At 31.1% G+C, this 17,849-nt stretch overlaps 1 protein-coding gene across 1 annotated transcript in view; it reads right to left on the bottom strand.

Moving 5' to 3' along the window:
• Positions 1–929: 929 nt before the first annotated feature.
• CPR27 (cuticular protein 27) overlaps positions 930–17,849 on the bottom strand; it is a 98,608-nt gene continuing 81,688 nt past the window's right edge. The window contains exons 2-4 of the mRNA XM_011501690.1: positions 6,469–6,560; positions 4,826–5,206; positions 930–1,253 (exon numbers count right to left, since the gene is read on the bottom strand). Of these exons, the coding sequence (XP_011499992.1) occupies positions 1,034–1,253; positions 4,826–5,206; positions 6,469–6,560 (693 nt within the window). The 3' untranslated portion in view covers positions 930–1,033. The remainder of the gene's footprint in view (positions 1,254–4,825; positions 5,207–6,468; positions 6,561–17,849) is intronic.

Genomic DNA, 17,849 nt, shown 5'->3' with positions numbered 1-17,849 from the left:
GAGTATTGGGCCAATCGACGCTCCTAACAGGAAATTCATCATATTCGAGATGAGAAGGCGATGCTATTTGAGAGGAGAGACGTTTGGGTTAGGCAATGATTAGGAAATCCAACGATTTTCGCTCATTATACCCTCGAGCACGTGATTGTGCACTCGCTTTAGTGCCGGACTTCTTTCTTTCGCTAATTCGACAATTTTTAATATCTCGTGTCGATATCATCCGAAGAGTTTGATGGATTATTTATATGTATTTTTTATTTATTATCTTATGAAGGAAACAAGGGCAATGTCTAGTTGAATCGTTAATCATTCTCCCGACGCGTATCGCACAGTGAAGTAAGTTATATAAAGTATAAGCTCGTGCCGTTTCGATTAAACAAATTTTTCCATTTGTGTAATTTAATTTAAATGTAAGGTTAAACTCATACGCGCGCGCGCGCACACACACACACACACACACACATATATTACATATATATATATATATATATATATATATATATATATATATATATATATATATATATATATATATATATATATATATATATATATATATATATATATATATATATATATATATATATATATATATATATATATATATATGTATGTATATGTGTGTATATAATAAATTTATTACAACACGCAATGTATGGTTAATTAAATATGGTTTAATAAGCTTTCCTTCAGGCTTTGGAAATCGAATGTCCATAACTTAAAAATATTTTCACTCCTTGGCAGCACTGACAAATAAATAAATTATGAAGAAGAAATATAATTTCACAATTCTCATTCAACAATCGTAATACCAATATCTCTTATAAACGTGCGTATAATATGATGTTGCTCCGCTACTACAAACGCATTATCCGGCTTCGGAACAACATGAATACAAAATATTTTAATTGACGCTAGGGAGGAAAGCGTAGGCCACGTACATTCACGGTGGCGCATAAATAAGCAAAACAATCTATGTACAAAGAAAGAAGTCGAGCCACTAGAGATAAAGAAATGCAAACTATAAGCTTTTTCATCGACTGTAGTTGACGCTGTAGGAGACAACGCCCGGTGGTGCAGTGCCAGTGTATCGGTATGGTATCGGCTTGTACCGCGGTTGAAGCTGCGCGACCTGGAGCGCTACTGGTCGATACTGATATTGCGTTCTGTACTGGGGCTGGTACTCTGGGTACTCGTTGAGTTGATCCTGTCGCACTGCTGCTAATCTATGGTAATGCGGCATCAGGGGTTTGCTGCAACGATATAAGATCGATCGATCAAGTCTCGGTCATTGGTTTTTACATGCCACTGTCAAGGCCCTTGTTATCGCTATCGAGTCAAGCCCAATATTTTAACGGTTGAAAAATTCAAAGGCTTTTCTTACTCAGATTACTCATCTCGTACTTATGTATTATCGCTCTTTTCACGTTATATATCATATGTAAGTTTGTATATTGGAGATAAGGTTGGCGAATTAATAGTTGATTTATTGTCAAATTTTTTAAATTATGATAATTTCAAGTTTACAATTAATCGAAATTGCAATTTATAATCAACGTTAACATTTGACTTTTCGTCATATCAATTTCTCTACTTTGGTAAATGCTCTTGCTTATGTTTTATTTTCGTGCTTGAAATTCAAATGTCGACTTAAACAATCCAATATTATTATAAATAGTGTTTCTATTTATTATTTACAAATGGCGAATTGGAGAATAATATTTATCTTTAAAAATAATATTATTTTTAAATGTGCACTTTTTATATGTGCGTGTGCGTGTGCGTGTGCGCGTGCGCGTGCGCGTGTGTGTGTGTCTAATGAAATTTTAGACTTACACGTTGTAACATTAACTCGTTACTTTGTAACTTTTACACAATACAGACAAAATAATAAGAATTTGGAAAGCATAGATATGCATCTTTTCATTAAATTATTATTGCATGTAACTTGTATTCGAAATTTTTAACTTTTGAATTTAGCATTGATGCACAAATAGGCAGGATTGTCGACTCTTAAATACAGACAAATTTTTCACATTAATTATTGCCACAGTCTTGCTGTAATTAACTGAGACTCGCAATGGGTTATTGTAATGTAAAGCTACTATGTATCAATTACCATATTACCGCAACACAATACACTCTGGGATTTTTAAAGTGAACTTTCATGCTACCATAATAGAGAATTATATTTAACGGACCGGACAATATTATATAATTTTCAAAGAAAATTTAATCCGCCGATCGTTGGTTTCGCAAAATATTAGATCCTTGGTGCGTGTACAAGCGCTTGACGTCTAAATAAATAGACAGTCGAAGCAGCAAAGGGCAGGTATTTACTCTATCGATGTTTTTCAGCTTAGAGACTACTGGGAATCAATCCAAGATTAACAATTTTCGACGGGTAGATCGAAGCGCGCTTTGCAAAATGAGTATGGGAAAACAGATGAGAAAGTAAAGCACTATAAGCAAGGTTTCTACATTTCGAAGCACGTTATCTGCGATTCATGCGGCACACGACGCAACTGACGTTACACTAGCCAAAGCGAATTTACCTATCGCTCGCACAACTCGCGAATCCAAGAAGCGAAACGAATAACCCTCGCATTTAATCGAATGGATTCCCACGGAGTTCACTCGGACGCGCACAAACACCATTACCTATTTTGACATTCGGCTCGTTCGAGCCCGGCTTACGCCGACGTACAGTCTCGTCAAGAAGTTCAATTTGCCCGGATAAATTTGCCGACCGAATAATAGCTCCGCTTTTACCTTCATTATGATTTATTTTCATAGACGAGATTTATTTATAGCTATATTTACAGCCATAATCTATTGACTCTGGTATACTCATTGCACGCGTGCTTTGCGATAAAGTCCGGTTAATTATATAATGAAAGGTTTACTTTATTCACTTTTAATGCATAGTCCGATATTATATAATTCCTATAACAGTAAGTCAATGCACCTAAGTCGCTCGACTCACCTGCTACTGTACATTAGATTTTTATCGAGTTTTCGATTCTGTAAATAAATTGTCTCGGCTGTTGTGTATGTATATGTGTATTTAATTGCATACATATCATTAATGAGGATGTACGATGTACAAACGAGCGGGCATTAAAGCAAAATGATGTTTTACCATTGAGAGTAAACGTTTGGAAACTATACGGCTATATAAAAATTGAAGTAAATGTCTTTTTCAAATTTCATAATCACGTTGCGATTCCCATACACAGGCCTGACAACAACAAAAATCTCATTCTTTACGAATCACTTGCAAATCATCGACAAAAACTGCACAATATTTATTATGGTAACCGTATATTTTAACTATGAATATCCATCGGGTAGCTCATGTAAAATTACAAATGTGTGTTTGTTTTATCTTTCGACAGAAAAGAAAAAAGAAAAAAAAAAAAAAAAAAAAAGAAAAGAAAAAAGAAAAGAAAAAAAAAAGAACAAAAAAAAAGAAGAAAAAAAAATCAAAAAGCTAAGCAATAATTTACAATGTTATATAAATTTATTGTTTCTATGAAGAATAATTTTCTTTCGTATCTTTATCGTATGCAATTTATGATAATATTGAAGAATAACTTCCAACACATTTTCGAAATTAACGAAAAGTCGTAAATAATGAGGGGCAACAATTTTATTTTATTTTATTTATTTATTTATTTATTTATTATTTTTTTTTTCTTTTTTTCTCAAATATCGAAGTGCGTAAAAAAGCAAGCAACTTTAAAGTCGCGTAACACGTATAATCATAGTTTTCGCACTACTGATTTTGTACTCGGTAATTTACCGATAAATAAATGCTAACCCTAATTTCATATTTTATCAATCACATATGAAAATGAAATTATAATACAAGCCGATCTAATAAATTTCACAATAAAGTACAATTTTGTTTGAAAATCTTGTAATCTATTTTTGTATTAAATCCCTTGAAGATATTATTTCATTTGTACAAAGAATTATATAAATGCATTTACATTGTGTACCGTTTTTTTTTTATAATACTTTCAAATAAATTCATTAAAATATATATATTTATATAATAATCCTGGAAACCATAGGATATTTTGTAACTCATAATTTATGTAATTCAATTCCAAGTTATTCGATGTAATATTCTACACACACTCCTTTAAAAACGATCAAAGAGTACAATTTACTGCCTAATAATTGCCTTATTAAATGAAAATTAATTGTTAAATGAAATTATTGCCAATAGAGAAAGAATCGCGGTTGTTTGTAAATAATTTTAATCCCTTATATGTAAAAAAAAAAAAAAAAAAAAAAAAAAAAAAAAAAAAAAAAAATTGTTTTTTATTATCAATAATCACGGTAGCAATCGAGTATAAAATCAAAATAAAATACCTTGTAAGCTGTTTCAATACCACCGATAAGATTACATTAACGACATGAATAATAAATATACGTTGGCCAATGACGCTATGAATAATTTCACGAATAGTTAATGCCTATGGAGTTCCTATATTTCCTTTTATTATAAAGTATGCTTTATCATTGAATTTGCTAATATAAAACTTTATGAGAAATTTTTCAAATAAAATGGAAAAATGCACTTTATTAGCTTTTCTTTCATTCGATTCTATTTCATCTAAGAATCATCATAAAATAATGTGCGCAGTTATTGATGTTGTGACATGTGCTATGAGACATCGGAAATAATCGGACCGACTGATAGTAAAAATTCTCCAATTCACGCTCAAGAGTACTTGAGGCTCTGATTTTAAATACTACATTGTTAAATGAAATTGAAACGACTGGAGATATTAAATGGAAGATGATGGGGTGTTACCTGGGCATGGGCTTGTAGTCCGATCGTTGAGTCTGTAGGGGATAGATCCTGGACACGGCCTCGTAGCGTTCGCCATTGGTGTACTTGGGATCGGTGTAGTAGACGGAGGGATCTTCGCGGTACTGGCCGTCATCGTCAGGCTCGGTCTTGCCGTCGGGGAGGCTGTTGCCGAGGATGGTCGGGGGCGGAACGTTGATGTCAGTGCCCGTGGGCTCGAAACCTCGCTTGGACGCTCCGTACTCGACCTCGCGAAGACTGCCCGTGTCGTCGAGGAAGCCGTACTTGCCATATACCTCACCGCTTGGGTACTTGGATTCGATCTTGTAAGTACCGTCCGCGCCCTCGTACCCGTAGCTGTAGCTGCCGTCCTCGTTGTACCTGTACGCAGTGCCCGTGTAACCTCGTGTTAGTATTATCATCGTATGTCTTAAGGGCTAATGGACAAGCGTGGGAGCTTGAGTTCTCAAGTCGGTGCGGTCATTTTAACAAATTGGAATGGATTTAGCGTAAAAAATGGGAAGGCAATGGTGTGATGTGTGGCAGTGGTCTGTTGACTTGCACGGTTGACTGTCGATACCGATCTATCGATCATCGTTTAGTGCGTAAGATGATAAATTGTATGTGTCGTGTAAGGTTACGTTCGGAACAAAGTTGGGATATTGTCGTTAATGTATTGATCATTGACTTTTGACTGCCAATATAATTACGAAAACTGGTATACGTTAGTCGATTATAAATATTTTCCCTATGCTATTATGCAAGAAATATCAAGAATGCATATATATATATATATATATATATATATATATATATTTTTCTTTGGCGTGCTTGATAATATCTACGATTGTTGTGTATGTTGTTAAATAAATTGCTTCAAAATTCTTGATAAAATTCGGAATTATAATGTAAAATTTGAATAAGTAAAATTAAAGCGAAATTTGTTTTATTACGTATGCAGTAGGTCTTTTTTGTTGTTGAATAAATTAATAAATAAATTAACAAAATCGTCATTGATTCGAATTAAGATATTGAGTAAAACTCAGACTAAGTTTAGAAAACAATAAATAGTAGGAGGTACGGAATATTTTTTTCGTAAGATTTAAGGAATTTGTTGATGAAGCTTTAAAATAAAAGCCTTAAATTGACTTACAAGGAATATTAATAATAAAAAGAATGCAATATATTTATGTGCGAGCGTATGTAAAAAAATTATAGATAAATCGAATTTTATTGTATATGCTAATGAATTATCATAATCAATAACTTGAGAGGTTAATAAACCGGATATGAACGTACAAAATATGCCATCTCATCCAGGAATTCATCTATGATAAATAAGCATCCCGTTGTCAATTATACGAGTGAACATAATTGCATAAATATCGAAAGCAAGTACCAACCAATTTCTCAAATACTCGTAAAACATTGCTTCTAATAAGGATTATACAATGGCGTTGCGTAACGGGCAGCTTTAACGAGCGGGCAAAAAGTAGGAAAGAAAGCTTTCTTCAGCGACAAATATCGCCAATAAACTCGGCCGTGCAATTTGGCCCATTGTGCTGCACACGCTGCACAACAATAGTCGAATTACCTGGGCAGCGCAACGACGCACAACGCTGCATTACGCGCCCAACTCTCACCTGTTTATCTGTTTCAAAATCGGGACTGGCGTCGTCTGCTGGGCATATTGGCCGAGCACCGCTTCGAGGCACAGCCAAGTAGCCAAATAGATCTGAAAGGCAAAGCGGAAGATTATTATTAGATTATTATTACCGATGGAATTGTGAATGTTGAATAAACGATGAGATCGAGGCTGCGAAGGAGCGGAGCGGCGGCGAGCTTTCGCAAGTTCATCGGTTCAAGCCGCGTCAAGAGAGTTATTGGCGAGTGTCAGGTGTGCCAGCACATTAGAGCTAATCGCTTCCGACGACGTCTTATTTGCTATTGAAAATATTTAATATAAAAACATTTGATATGCCAGCCGTAATTCTTCGATCGTCTGATTGGATTCGTTGTGCCGCGACCACAAGTTTGTGTAATTAAGTGTGTCAATTAAGTAAATAGAACAACAGTTTTTTTTTTTTTTTTTTTGGTTCTGTTTGTTTTGTTTGTTTTGTTTCCTTTTTAGCGCTATTAGACGGCAATTAATAAAATTAAACATTGAGATATAAGAGTGATGGCATTCGATAAAAAAAATGTGGGTGTTATAGTATTGTAAGACTTTATTACAATATGACACATTCGATGTAATAAAATAGTCTAAAGCATTGAAAGACAGACAGTTTTAAGCGAATTAACTAAAAATTTCTTTTAAATTGTAAAGCTGGTTATACTATGGCCTCTGTAATTTCTGTTTATTAATATTGCATATGATTTTATTCAATTGAGATGTAAACAAATCCGCTTGAATTTATTTTAAATGCAAAATATTCTTTAAAAGTTAATACGGCCAAGTTTAATAATTTCTACAATTTAACATAACGAAACCGGAACATTCTCGCATAAATGACAGAAAAATCGGCACAATTGTAACACGGAGGAATAAAAGTTGATGGTAATATAAACGAGAGTTTTCAATATTTTCCAAATAATTATTAATCGAATGAAGATGAACGATGCCATTACTTTTACAATATATCTTTGATAAACAATAATTATTATACATTATCTGACAATGCACATGATTTTCTGCTAAATTAATTGCAAAATTTCATTTATTAAAATAAATTGAGAAATATTTGCTATTTTCGTTAAAAATTAATAAACATCCAGTCATTAAGTTAATATGTGTTCGATGAGAAATGCATATTTTAAATCAAATTGTTGGCATTGCCTGTATGTTAAATAGTTGAATAGATTAATAAGATTCTGAATAAAATTAATCGAATGAAATAAAATATTTCATTGAAACTTTGTACCATTAATATCATTTAATTTACATTTGCATTGATAATAATCCGCTATATATTTTACTTTCGAACATAACTCTTGAGTATAGGGTAATTATAATTATAATTATAATTAACTAATGAAAATAAATAAAAATTTCAAAATTGTTGAGCCCAATTATATTTAGATGTATGCTTGTGTTGACAAAATTTAATCTACATTTTATTTATTCGTGCAATTTATTTTTAATAATCCATACGAATTAATGACTTTATATTATATTATTATTGAAACACGTTATTCCATAATTACTAATTATTTAGTTCCACCAAGTCAAAGAAATCATATCATATATGCATTAGTTAAAAGTATTTCGCGTTAGATTAAAATTATTATTAATATTACATATAATAAATAATTTTCTATTTTAAGTAGAGAGTTAATAATATTGATTTTAATTGATATAAAATTTCAATTTGGTAGAATTTTTTCTTAACGATTCTTACAAGTCTAAGCACAAGTACTGTGCTTATCAAGTAATTTTTAAATCTATTGGTCATTTATTGTGTTAAAGCGTTATTTTAATTGACTAATTAGTCAATTGATTTTATTTAAAATACATTTTAAATCTGCAATAAAATATATGCTTGACAATAATAATAATAATAATAATAATAATAATAATAATAATAATAATAATAGTAATAATAATAATACTAAATTGTATTCTAAACGATTATGTGCAATTGTAGAAAATCACGTCAGTATTTTTACATGCAAACTTATTGTTTAGCTATGAAATCATATAATTATTAAGCCAAATTAGTACATAACGAAGTTAGTAAATTAGGTTGGTTTAAGTTGTGAACTTCAGATTAAAAAAAAAAAGGTTATAGATTTTCATTTACCATTGGCTTTATATAAATAAAAATATGCTTTTAGCAAATGCATGAGAAAATGTTGGGGAAAAACCCGTATAGAAGCGAATGAAATATGTGTGCGTGCGCGTGTGCGCGCGCACGTGTGCGTATGATTTTTAGTTTATTTGAAAACGGAAAAAGAAATTTATCCTGCCTGTTATCGGGCAATTCTGATTGTGTCTAGTTAAGGGAAACGCGCGTTATTTATTTTAATGTTAGAACGCGGAACGCTATTTGTTTAATGCTAATTTGTAAATTCGTTATTCTTAAGGAATAAATCGATGAGAGGTAAGATTGTAAACTATTAAAACTATGGCTAAATATGTTAAATTCATGAAGAGAAATAAAAAGAAACTTGGCACGTAACACTTGAACTGAGCACACGAAATCTCTGATTTTATAAACAAACACGACAAATTCGGTAATCTCTCTCTCTCTCTCTCTCTCTCTCTCTCTCTCTCTCTCACTCGCTCTTCCTGTTGGGAGCTAATTTTGTTTCTCGCACTCTCGGATGTGTTGCTCTTTTGCTCTGCAAAGCCAAGCTTCCAGCAGCAGCAGCAGCAGCAGCAGCAGCAGCAGCAGCAGCAATAGCAGCAACAGCAACTTCAACAGCAGTGATCGCAAGAGGCACGTCCGATCGGTTAAATGTCGCGGGATGAAGAAGCTCGCGCGCGTTCGGCAATCAATCGCTCTCACGACTCTTAAAAGATGATAAATGTTACGATATGATGTCTATGGGGACTCACTAGTTGACGCATTGTCGCAGTGATGTCGTCTTTTGTGCTTAGTGCGGAGGAGAGAAGAAGCGGTGGCGATTGTGTTTATAAAGATCGTCTCAAGCCGCACGACCCACGACTTATATAGCTCGGCATCGGGAGCGGCTGACTGGGGGTCCGCCCATGGGCCCGACCACCACCTCGACTGCCACCTCGAGCGCAATCCTGGCGGCTCTCGAGCGCCTCGCCTTCATTGTGCGCGAGGCCGGTGCAGCGCGCCACAGCCTTTGAGAATTCGCGTGCCGGTCCGTCGTCGGAGCTACGTCCGCGAAACTTTTCCTCCTCACGGCGACTCATTTTTTGCGTTGGCTGGCTACCGTCGGTGTCGACGTCAAATCATATCGTTTTAGAAATTGTCGGGATACCAATGCAAAGGCCGAACGAAGCCAAGTCCCACGCTGACTCACTGGCAGAAGTGGCAGCAGCGGCAACAGACGCAGAATAAGGACAGACGCATTGGAGTACGGGGGGGGGGGGGGATGTCGGGTGAAGTGAAGTGGTAACATTTACGCTCGTTGCGCAATGCCATTTTTAAAAAGGTAAATAGAAAATTGTTGGAGCACCAATGTTGGAGGTGCCGTGGTTTTTTGACTTTTAATAATTTTGTCAATGGGAACTTTTCACTTGACTCCTCGTTACATTAGCTCGATTCGATCGCTATTTCAGTCGGTTGCCAAGTAATTGCTATTTCGTGAAATAAATGCTCGGTGCGAGAACATCGAGAACATTTCAATGTTCATTGAACGTTAGTTTCAGACATTAAAGGGCTAAGCTCTTCCTCATAATAGTCAATGCATTCGGTTATCCAAACAGATACGTACAATTACATCTAATTGCACTTAGCGACATTCAATTACCAACATTTAAAAAATATAACAATTTATATAGTGCGTCGTAGGTTTATTATTGTGATGACTATAATATCATTATAATTAACATTAGAATTGATAATAAATGATGGGCTGGCTTTATATGTTCTTATTGATAATGATATTCAAATTGAACCATCGTACGCAGGAGAATGGTGAAAATTATTTTTTGAAAAAGTCCGAAGGCCAATTAGTGACAGCATCACACGAGCATTGCTGATAAGGAACTCTTAACTCATAAACTGATAAGGAACAATATTTTTGCTATTCTCGTAAATTTACGGTTGATTGATCGACGTACTTATTTTGAAATATAATGCCAATATTTTTTATCGAATGTATAAACTTATGTTTATATTAGCTTTAAGATTTTTTTAATAGACTTTATTCTATGAATTTTGTGCTCCCTGACATTGCATAATCTGTTTTCGAAAATATTTTTGTTCATAAAAATTTTCTACTATATATATCGATATAATGCCAGTACGTTATGAGAGTAGTTTATGACTTGCGGTTATGTGTGCAATTTAAGCTCAGCATTCCTCGACTTACGGTTTCATTCTATTCCTTTTTCTTATCAAACATGGAAATCAAAATTATACAAACAATGCATTATTTCACCAAATGTTCTTGAAAGAATATTGTAATGAAAAGTACGTTTGAACTTTTATGCGTGAAGATAATCATGCAGATGCCGCAAGATAATACATTATTCTCATTGTTGTTTATAATTGTAATCTGTAAAAGAGGATAAATATTTCGGATAGAAAGATATCTAGAATGGAATGGATAATTTGTAAAATTTCTTATATAACGTACTCGATAAATGCTTACACTTATACAAAATTTAAAAATTATTTGAATTTCTGTTTTTTTTTTTTTTTTTTTTTTTTTTTTTTTTTTTTTTTTTTTTTTTGTCGTATTATCAACGCGTTTCTTACGAACGGCAAATTTCATCTGTTTTTTTTTTCTTGGAACAGATGACGTATGAGATATTCAGTTACTAACGTACCACTACCATATACGTATGTTTAATATATATGATAAATTGAGGGCCATAAATATGTTAATCAAGAACGATATATTTATGTTCTTTTTTTCTTCTGAAATCATGATTATTTCAAATTGAGAATGTAAATTTAAAAATACTGTATCACATACAAAACGATGTTCAAATATTACTAAAGACTTTCTTTTGTAAACAGTTTATAAACAATGTTTCTAAATATTTTCTACGAATTATATTCACATTAGAATTTAAATATTTTCAACATATTGTTCACAAAGTTTTTTTAATTTAATCCTATTGAGTCGAGTGAGTTGATAAATAAATGTTCAAACTACATTATAAAATAAACTTTACACAATCATGAGACGATTGTATTCATTACCTTTTAAATCTAATCTCCATCGTATTTCTTGATACATTAAAATTATTCAATTTATTAAGTGACACACATAGATATTTATTAATATTTAACTATGAAATAATCATAATTATACTTATTGATAATTTTAAAGTTTGAGAAAATTGCTGTGCACAAAAGAAAGGATTGCATAAAGTGAACCATACTTTTTCTGATATAGCGACTTTATGCTAATTTTCTTTTATAGTTTGGGTATATCATAATGAATATATCGTTAAAAATAAAAATTATATAAACTTACAAAAATACATTATGTTTTCAGAGTCGTATGGAAACAAATTCATTTATTTTTTAAAATATTTTATAAAAAAAAAATTATAAATTCAAATCCTGAATAAAGTAATTGATAGCTAATCAATACAATGAAACAGAGTTTCTTAAATTTCTATTCAATTTATTTATATCTCCAGATGGCCAATTTTATAATCATAGTTATTAATTTACTTATGGAATTTTTTTAGAAATAGATTCAGCAAGGTTTGTAGGACTCAAAATTACGTTAAAAAAATCTAATAAATATTTCTTCGTGAAAGGACGAATTAACTTCTTAAATTCTTGCATAGATTGATTTTTATTTCCTTTATTTTTTATTAGATTGAAAGTCTTTTGACAAAGATAGAAATAAAACTAATAATACTATGCAGTCCGTTAAATAAAAAATGCTGCTCAAAATTTGGATAAAAGAATGCACGTTAATTTAAGCATGAAAGTATATAAAAAAAAAAAAAAAAAATAGTCACAATATTGTTTAATTAAAAGACTCAGCTTTGTTTTACGATTTGCATCTCGTTCCCACATAGCAACATTTTCTCCCTTACGAAGTCTTACATCCTTCGGTACTACTACTATCCTTCTCTTATTCGATTATTTACCTAAAAAGAATTGTGCAAGGTAATCGACTGTCTCAAGTTAAACCGCTTGCCTTAATTTCAAGGTCTTTATATGTGTATTCCTATATGTAAATAATCCTTTTAAATTGTCTTTTATATAAATAGTAAAGTAAAATTCTATTTATTAAAAGTGAATAAGGATGGGCAATATATTATTTTTTAATTGCAAGGTAGACACTATGAATTTTATGGGATTGAAAAACTGTATCTTTAAGTAGAATTGTAGCATTTATTATTTGATAATGATCAATTAGGAGAAAATAATTAAATGTAACAACTATAATTTTATATTGGAATAAGAAATATCGTAATCATATTAGGCAAAAAAAATTATATTTGCTAAAAGTATGATAGTTATTAAATTCGTATAAATTTATAATTCCTTATTTTATAATTTTATAAGAACTTCAAATAAATTCCTTTTTAAATGTATAAAAAATCTTATAAATAACTAATTAACGACATAACTATATATATATATATATATATATATTGGTGGTATACTTTATAGATTGTTATAACAAGCTGATCGAATGTTTTATCTAATATTAATGAAAGTATTTCTTTGTTTTTTGTATTTTGTATTTTAATGAAGCCAATTACTAGTATTAAACATATACCAATAATGCAATAAAAATAGAATTTTCACACGCTCATCAAAAAGCATTGGAAGCAATAAAATATTGTTGGCAGCAGCCGCGCTTTGTATAAGAAATTTATGTATTCGTTACTTGAAAAATTTTTCAATACTTACGTTATATATCATTAATGATTTATATTTCCTGAACAAACCTGTGCATTAACAAGAAAGATATTTTACTACAATTATTAATTGTAATATTTTATGGAACAAGAAATATTAATTAAAAATAAATTTCAAATCAATGTTTTAACGACATTTTAATTAAATAAACTTGATCAATTATAGGAATAGAGATTTGTACATATAATATTATACAATAATAATAAAAACGTCATCGATATCAACAACAACACTAACAACAGTAACAACAACAACATTAACAACATTAACAACATTAACAACAACAACAACAACAACAACAACAACAACAATAATAATAATAACAATAAACGTGTATAATTAAATGCAAAATGTAGATAAGATTAAATGTTGGATTTTGATAAAATTATTTTGGTATATTTATTGCATGGTATTTTTTTTCTTTTTTTTTTTTTTAAATAACACACACGCCTTCTTGTTCAAATATACAAAAGGTATGGATGCAACATTCTTATTTATATTAGGATACGATAATGCATAAAATATCAATTCCGACATACTGTTGAGTAAAATAATAAGAAGTATGTATTATGATTAATCATTAGAAAAATCCAATAGCTTTCAATTAAATTCAATTAGATATGTTAGCCTAATAATAATGATGTAACAGCTAATTAAAATCAATAAAGACGAAGAAAACGTATTCTTTGTAATCGCGGAATTTAAATTATATAGGAGAGCATGTACGAGAGCACTCGTACCACCCATATATTACGTACCACTATTCTTTGAATTGAGAATGTCAAATGAATGGATGGCTTAGAGTCTACTGCAAATCGAGCACGCATTCACCCAAGAAGTTTATCTATATTAATTAAGGAACACCAAATATAACTAACTCCTTTCCTATTATTTCTCGCCTCCATGGCTTTCCCTATTCCGGTCACACGATGAAAAGCAGCGGAAAGTCACGAATCAGCAAGCGCATGGCGAATCGTTGATGCAATTGCTATAATTACGAGAATTTCGTGACGCAGTTACGAACCGATGACGATTAAAAGTCTCAGTGCATTGGCATTTAGGCAAGGGCCTATACTATGGATTTGTGGAGAAGTTCAGTGCCGTAGTGAATATTGAGGATGCCCGGGGGTCGTGACATGGAAAAGTGAAAGTGCCTGGAAAGTAATGCGGCCGCGTATTATTTTACACACGTCGCCCCGTATATACTTCTAAGGATTCCGCCTCGGGAATCTCGAAATTGCGCGAGAGGATGATGATCTTTGTTGGAAAATTCTGTCTTGCAGGTGCAGGTATGATGAGATAATAGTAGGATTAGGATCGAAGACTTGACAAGGTTGACGTTGTAAAAGAAGCACGAAAAAATTATTATACATTTTAGAATAATTAGTATGGTAGGTTTTGCAATGTTTCAGGCAAATATGAAATTTTAAAAACTATCCTTCGCACATTATGGCATACTTAGTCTCTGAATATTCAAGTCGAACGTATATGAAAATAATGACAATTATTTGTGGGGAGCCGGGTGCATTTATCATTAAATTGATCAACGTGTTATTTCATTTTACAATTTTGTTATCACTCGCGGGAATTAAACCTAGTATTATATTTAATTTATATTGACTGCTAAACGTAACTCCAATTAGAAAATATATATCTAATATGTTAAAAGCACTTATTTACTTTTAACCACACGGTTTTTTAACCTAAGAAGAAATCGTTTTTGTGTTCTGAAAGACAAATTATTTTAAATGTAGTTTACGACCAAATATAAAGAATTTGTATATCTGTAATTAGTCCCCTATTTAACAATTGGCCTTAAGAAATAAGGAAATTAATTAAAAAAATAATAATAATAATAATAATAATAACAAGAAAAAACAATTTTATATTTAAAAATAATAGTTTTAAAGAAAAATACACTATCTAAACATAAATAAAAATGATTAATTTTAATCATTTATTAATAATTATTAATTTAATAAATTGTATTAAAGAAAATTTAGAAAAATGTGATGATTCGGTAAAAAGACTTCTGTTTAATTTAAATTATTGAAGACTAGTTGATTATTTATTATGATTTCTTTACGAAACTGAAGATTAAATATTCTTAATTTGTATTGTACGCAACCGAATATATCAGTAGTATATTATCAGAAATATACGAAATATAAAATAGTTTTCACACTTACGTAAAAAATTATCGCATGAAAGCACGATAATTTTAAGCAGACAGAAAATTGAATTATTTATGAAATTTTTTTTAAGTAAAATGAAAATTTATACCAAATCTTGATATTGTATAATGGATTGCAATATTAACTTAAACTTAGTAGTTGGCAAATAATCATATTAAAGTTTCTATTTTTTTTCTCTATATATTCTTCATTTATCTGTACAATTTTCTATTGCTAGGATGAAAAATTTGACTTTTAAAAATGGAAAGCACCAACTTTTATCATCATAGATGATACTAAATTCTAATAAAACTTGAGGATATTAAATAATCGCATAAACGAAAATATCATCATAGATGATACTAAATTCTAATAAAACTTGAGGATATTTTTAAACGAAAAAGTTAAAAGATCACGTGCATATAACAAGAAAACGTTTTTGATAAGATAATCGTTAAATTATGTTGAGACATATATTTAAAAATTATATAATAAATAAAATTATAGTTAGCATTATGAATATCGAAATAATGATAAATATTTATTTGCAAAACCGAAGAGCGTTATGTTGACATAGGTGAAAATGACGAGGAATTAAGAACGTTTAATCAGCATAATTTTAATCAAACAATCATAAATTAATTATCAATTAATAGGCAATAAATATAATAATGTTAATGAAGAGCGTTATGTTGACATAGGTGAAAATGACGAGGAATTAAGAACGTTTAATCAGCATAATTTTAATCAAACAATCATAAATTAATTATCAATTAATAGGCAATAAATATAATAATGTTAATTTCCCCTTTTTTTTTTTTTTTTTTTTTTTTTTATCTATATCGATGAATTAATGGCAAATACCGGGGATTACGGTATATCCTACCCTCAAGTGAATTTCTCGACAGTCAATTATAAAAGCCTTGCACGAATGTCCGCGCGTAACAAGGATAAGGCCGTTAACACTTCCGGAAACTGCGCCTCCGGCTTATCATCCAATTATATCCACGTACTTTATATTATTAAAGTACTGTTCGACGTTAATGCGCATCGAGTTTAAGAGTTTATAATTTTCACGCGCATTCGGTAGTAATGGCGATGCGGAATGTTATTGTTTTACGTAACTATGTGCATGACGCGTGCGTGGCAGATAATGCAATGCACGCGCACCACGGAGGGTTAAGCCAATGGAAAAGACAGGGACTCTCTCACTTCTGAACTTGGCTCTCCAATAACACATGAAATCGTATTTTTCATTATTATCTGCCACCCAGGGTCACGACGAATTGACTATCAAATCGAACGAGGATTCTCCGGCAACATCATTTTCACTTCCCCTCTACCCAATCCTCATACCACTCACTCTATACTCTATATCGATAGAAAAACAATACTAACTATCATGTCAACGATTAACTATCCTACTCCATGAAGTAGCTATATAAAGGAAAATAATGGTTTTCACTTTTAAACATTTACTCAGCTACGACTATGTAAATTGCTTTAAAGCTTTCACTAAATGTATTCGGAAAAAAGTGTATTTATCCGTTGAAATTTCTTACAAATAATTGCCAAAGTTCTTTTTAATGGAATAAAAATTATTATATTCTAAATAAATTTTATCCTTAATTATACGAAGAGTAGTTAAATTATTGTTATATCACTCTGACAAAAATTATTTCTGCTAATTCGATAATACTCAATGCGTTGGGTAATATATCACTAGAGATTTCTCAGCGAATAAATTTTCAGCATCCCAAGGTCATTGAAATGATTAAATCCACTTTGTCTTCAAATATCCTCCCAATACTTGTCAAGTAGTTGCAGTGCATTTACGACAAATAGCAGCACGATCAGTTCGTTCATGTTCGGTTCAGCCAAATATCCTCTAATCTATCATGTCCTCTTAATCTACTTGAAACGTGAAAATTGGTCAAACATTTTAAAAGTTTCAATAAAAGTGGAGTATTTATTAATCTAGTGAACAATTCGATCCAATACATTTTTAAACAATTAATGTAATTATTAATTTTAATAGATGCTATATTACCATTATATACGAGAGTTGTAAATTTAATAAAAATTTATTCACACTTAGTTTTAAGTACTACTAATGTCTAATTGAGTAAATCGCAATTAACTTAGCAAACAGTTTTATGTGAGCACTATTATCTAATCATTTAAAAATATTGAATTTCCATTGGAAAATTTTTTAACCTCTTCAGTCACTTCTTCATTTAATGATTTATGTAAATTCGTCTATGCTGCATTTAGTAAGTTTATTAAAAAAGCAATTTAAATGTTCTTGTAATA

This window comes from Ceratosolen solmsi, unplaced genomic scaffold, assembly GCF_000503995.2.
Source record: "Ceratosolen solmsi marchali unplaced genomic scaffold, CerSol_1.0 scaffold28, whole genome shotgun sequence".
NCBI lineage: Eukaryota > Metazoa > Arthropoda > Insecta > Hymenoptera > Agaonidae > Ceratosolen > Ceratosolen solmsi.
The sequence above is the reverse complement of the archived record's forward strand: the minus strand, read 5'-3'. Positions and strand labels throughout refer to the sequence as shown.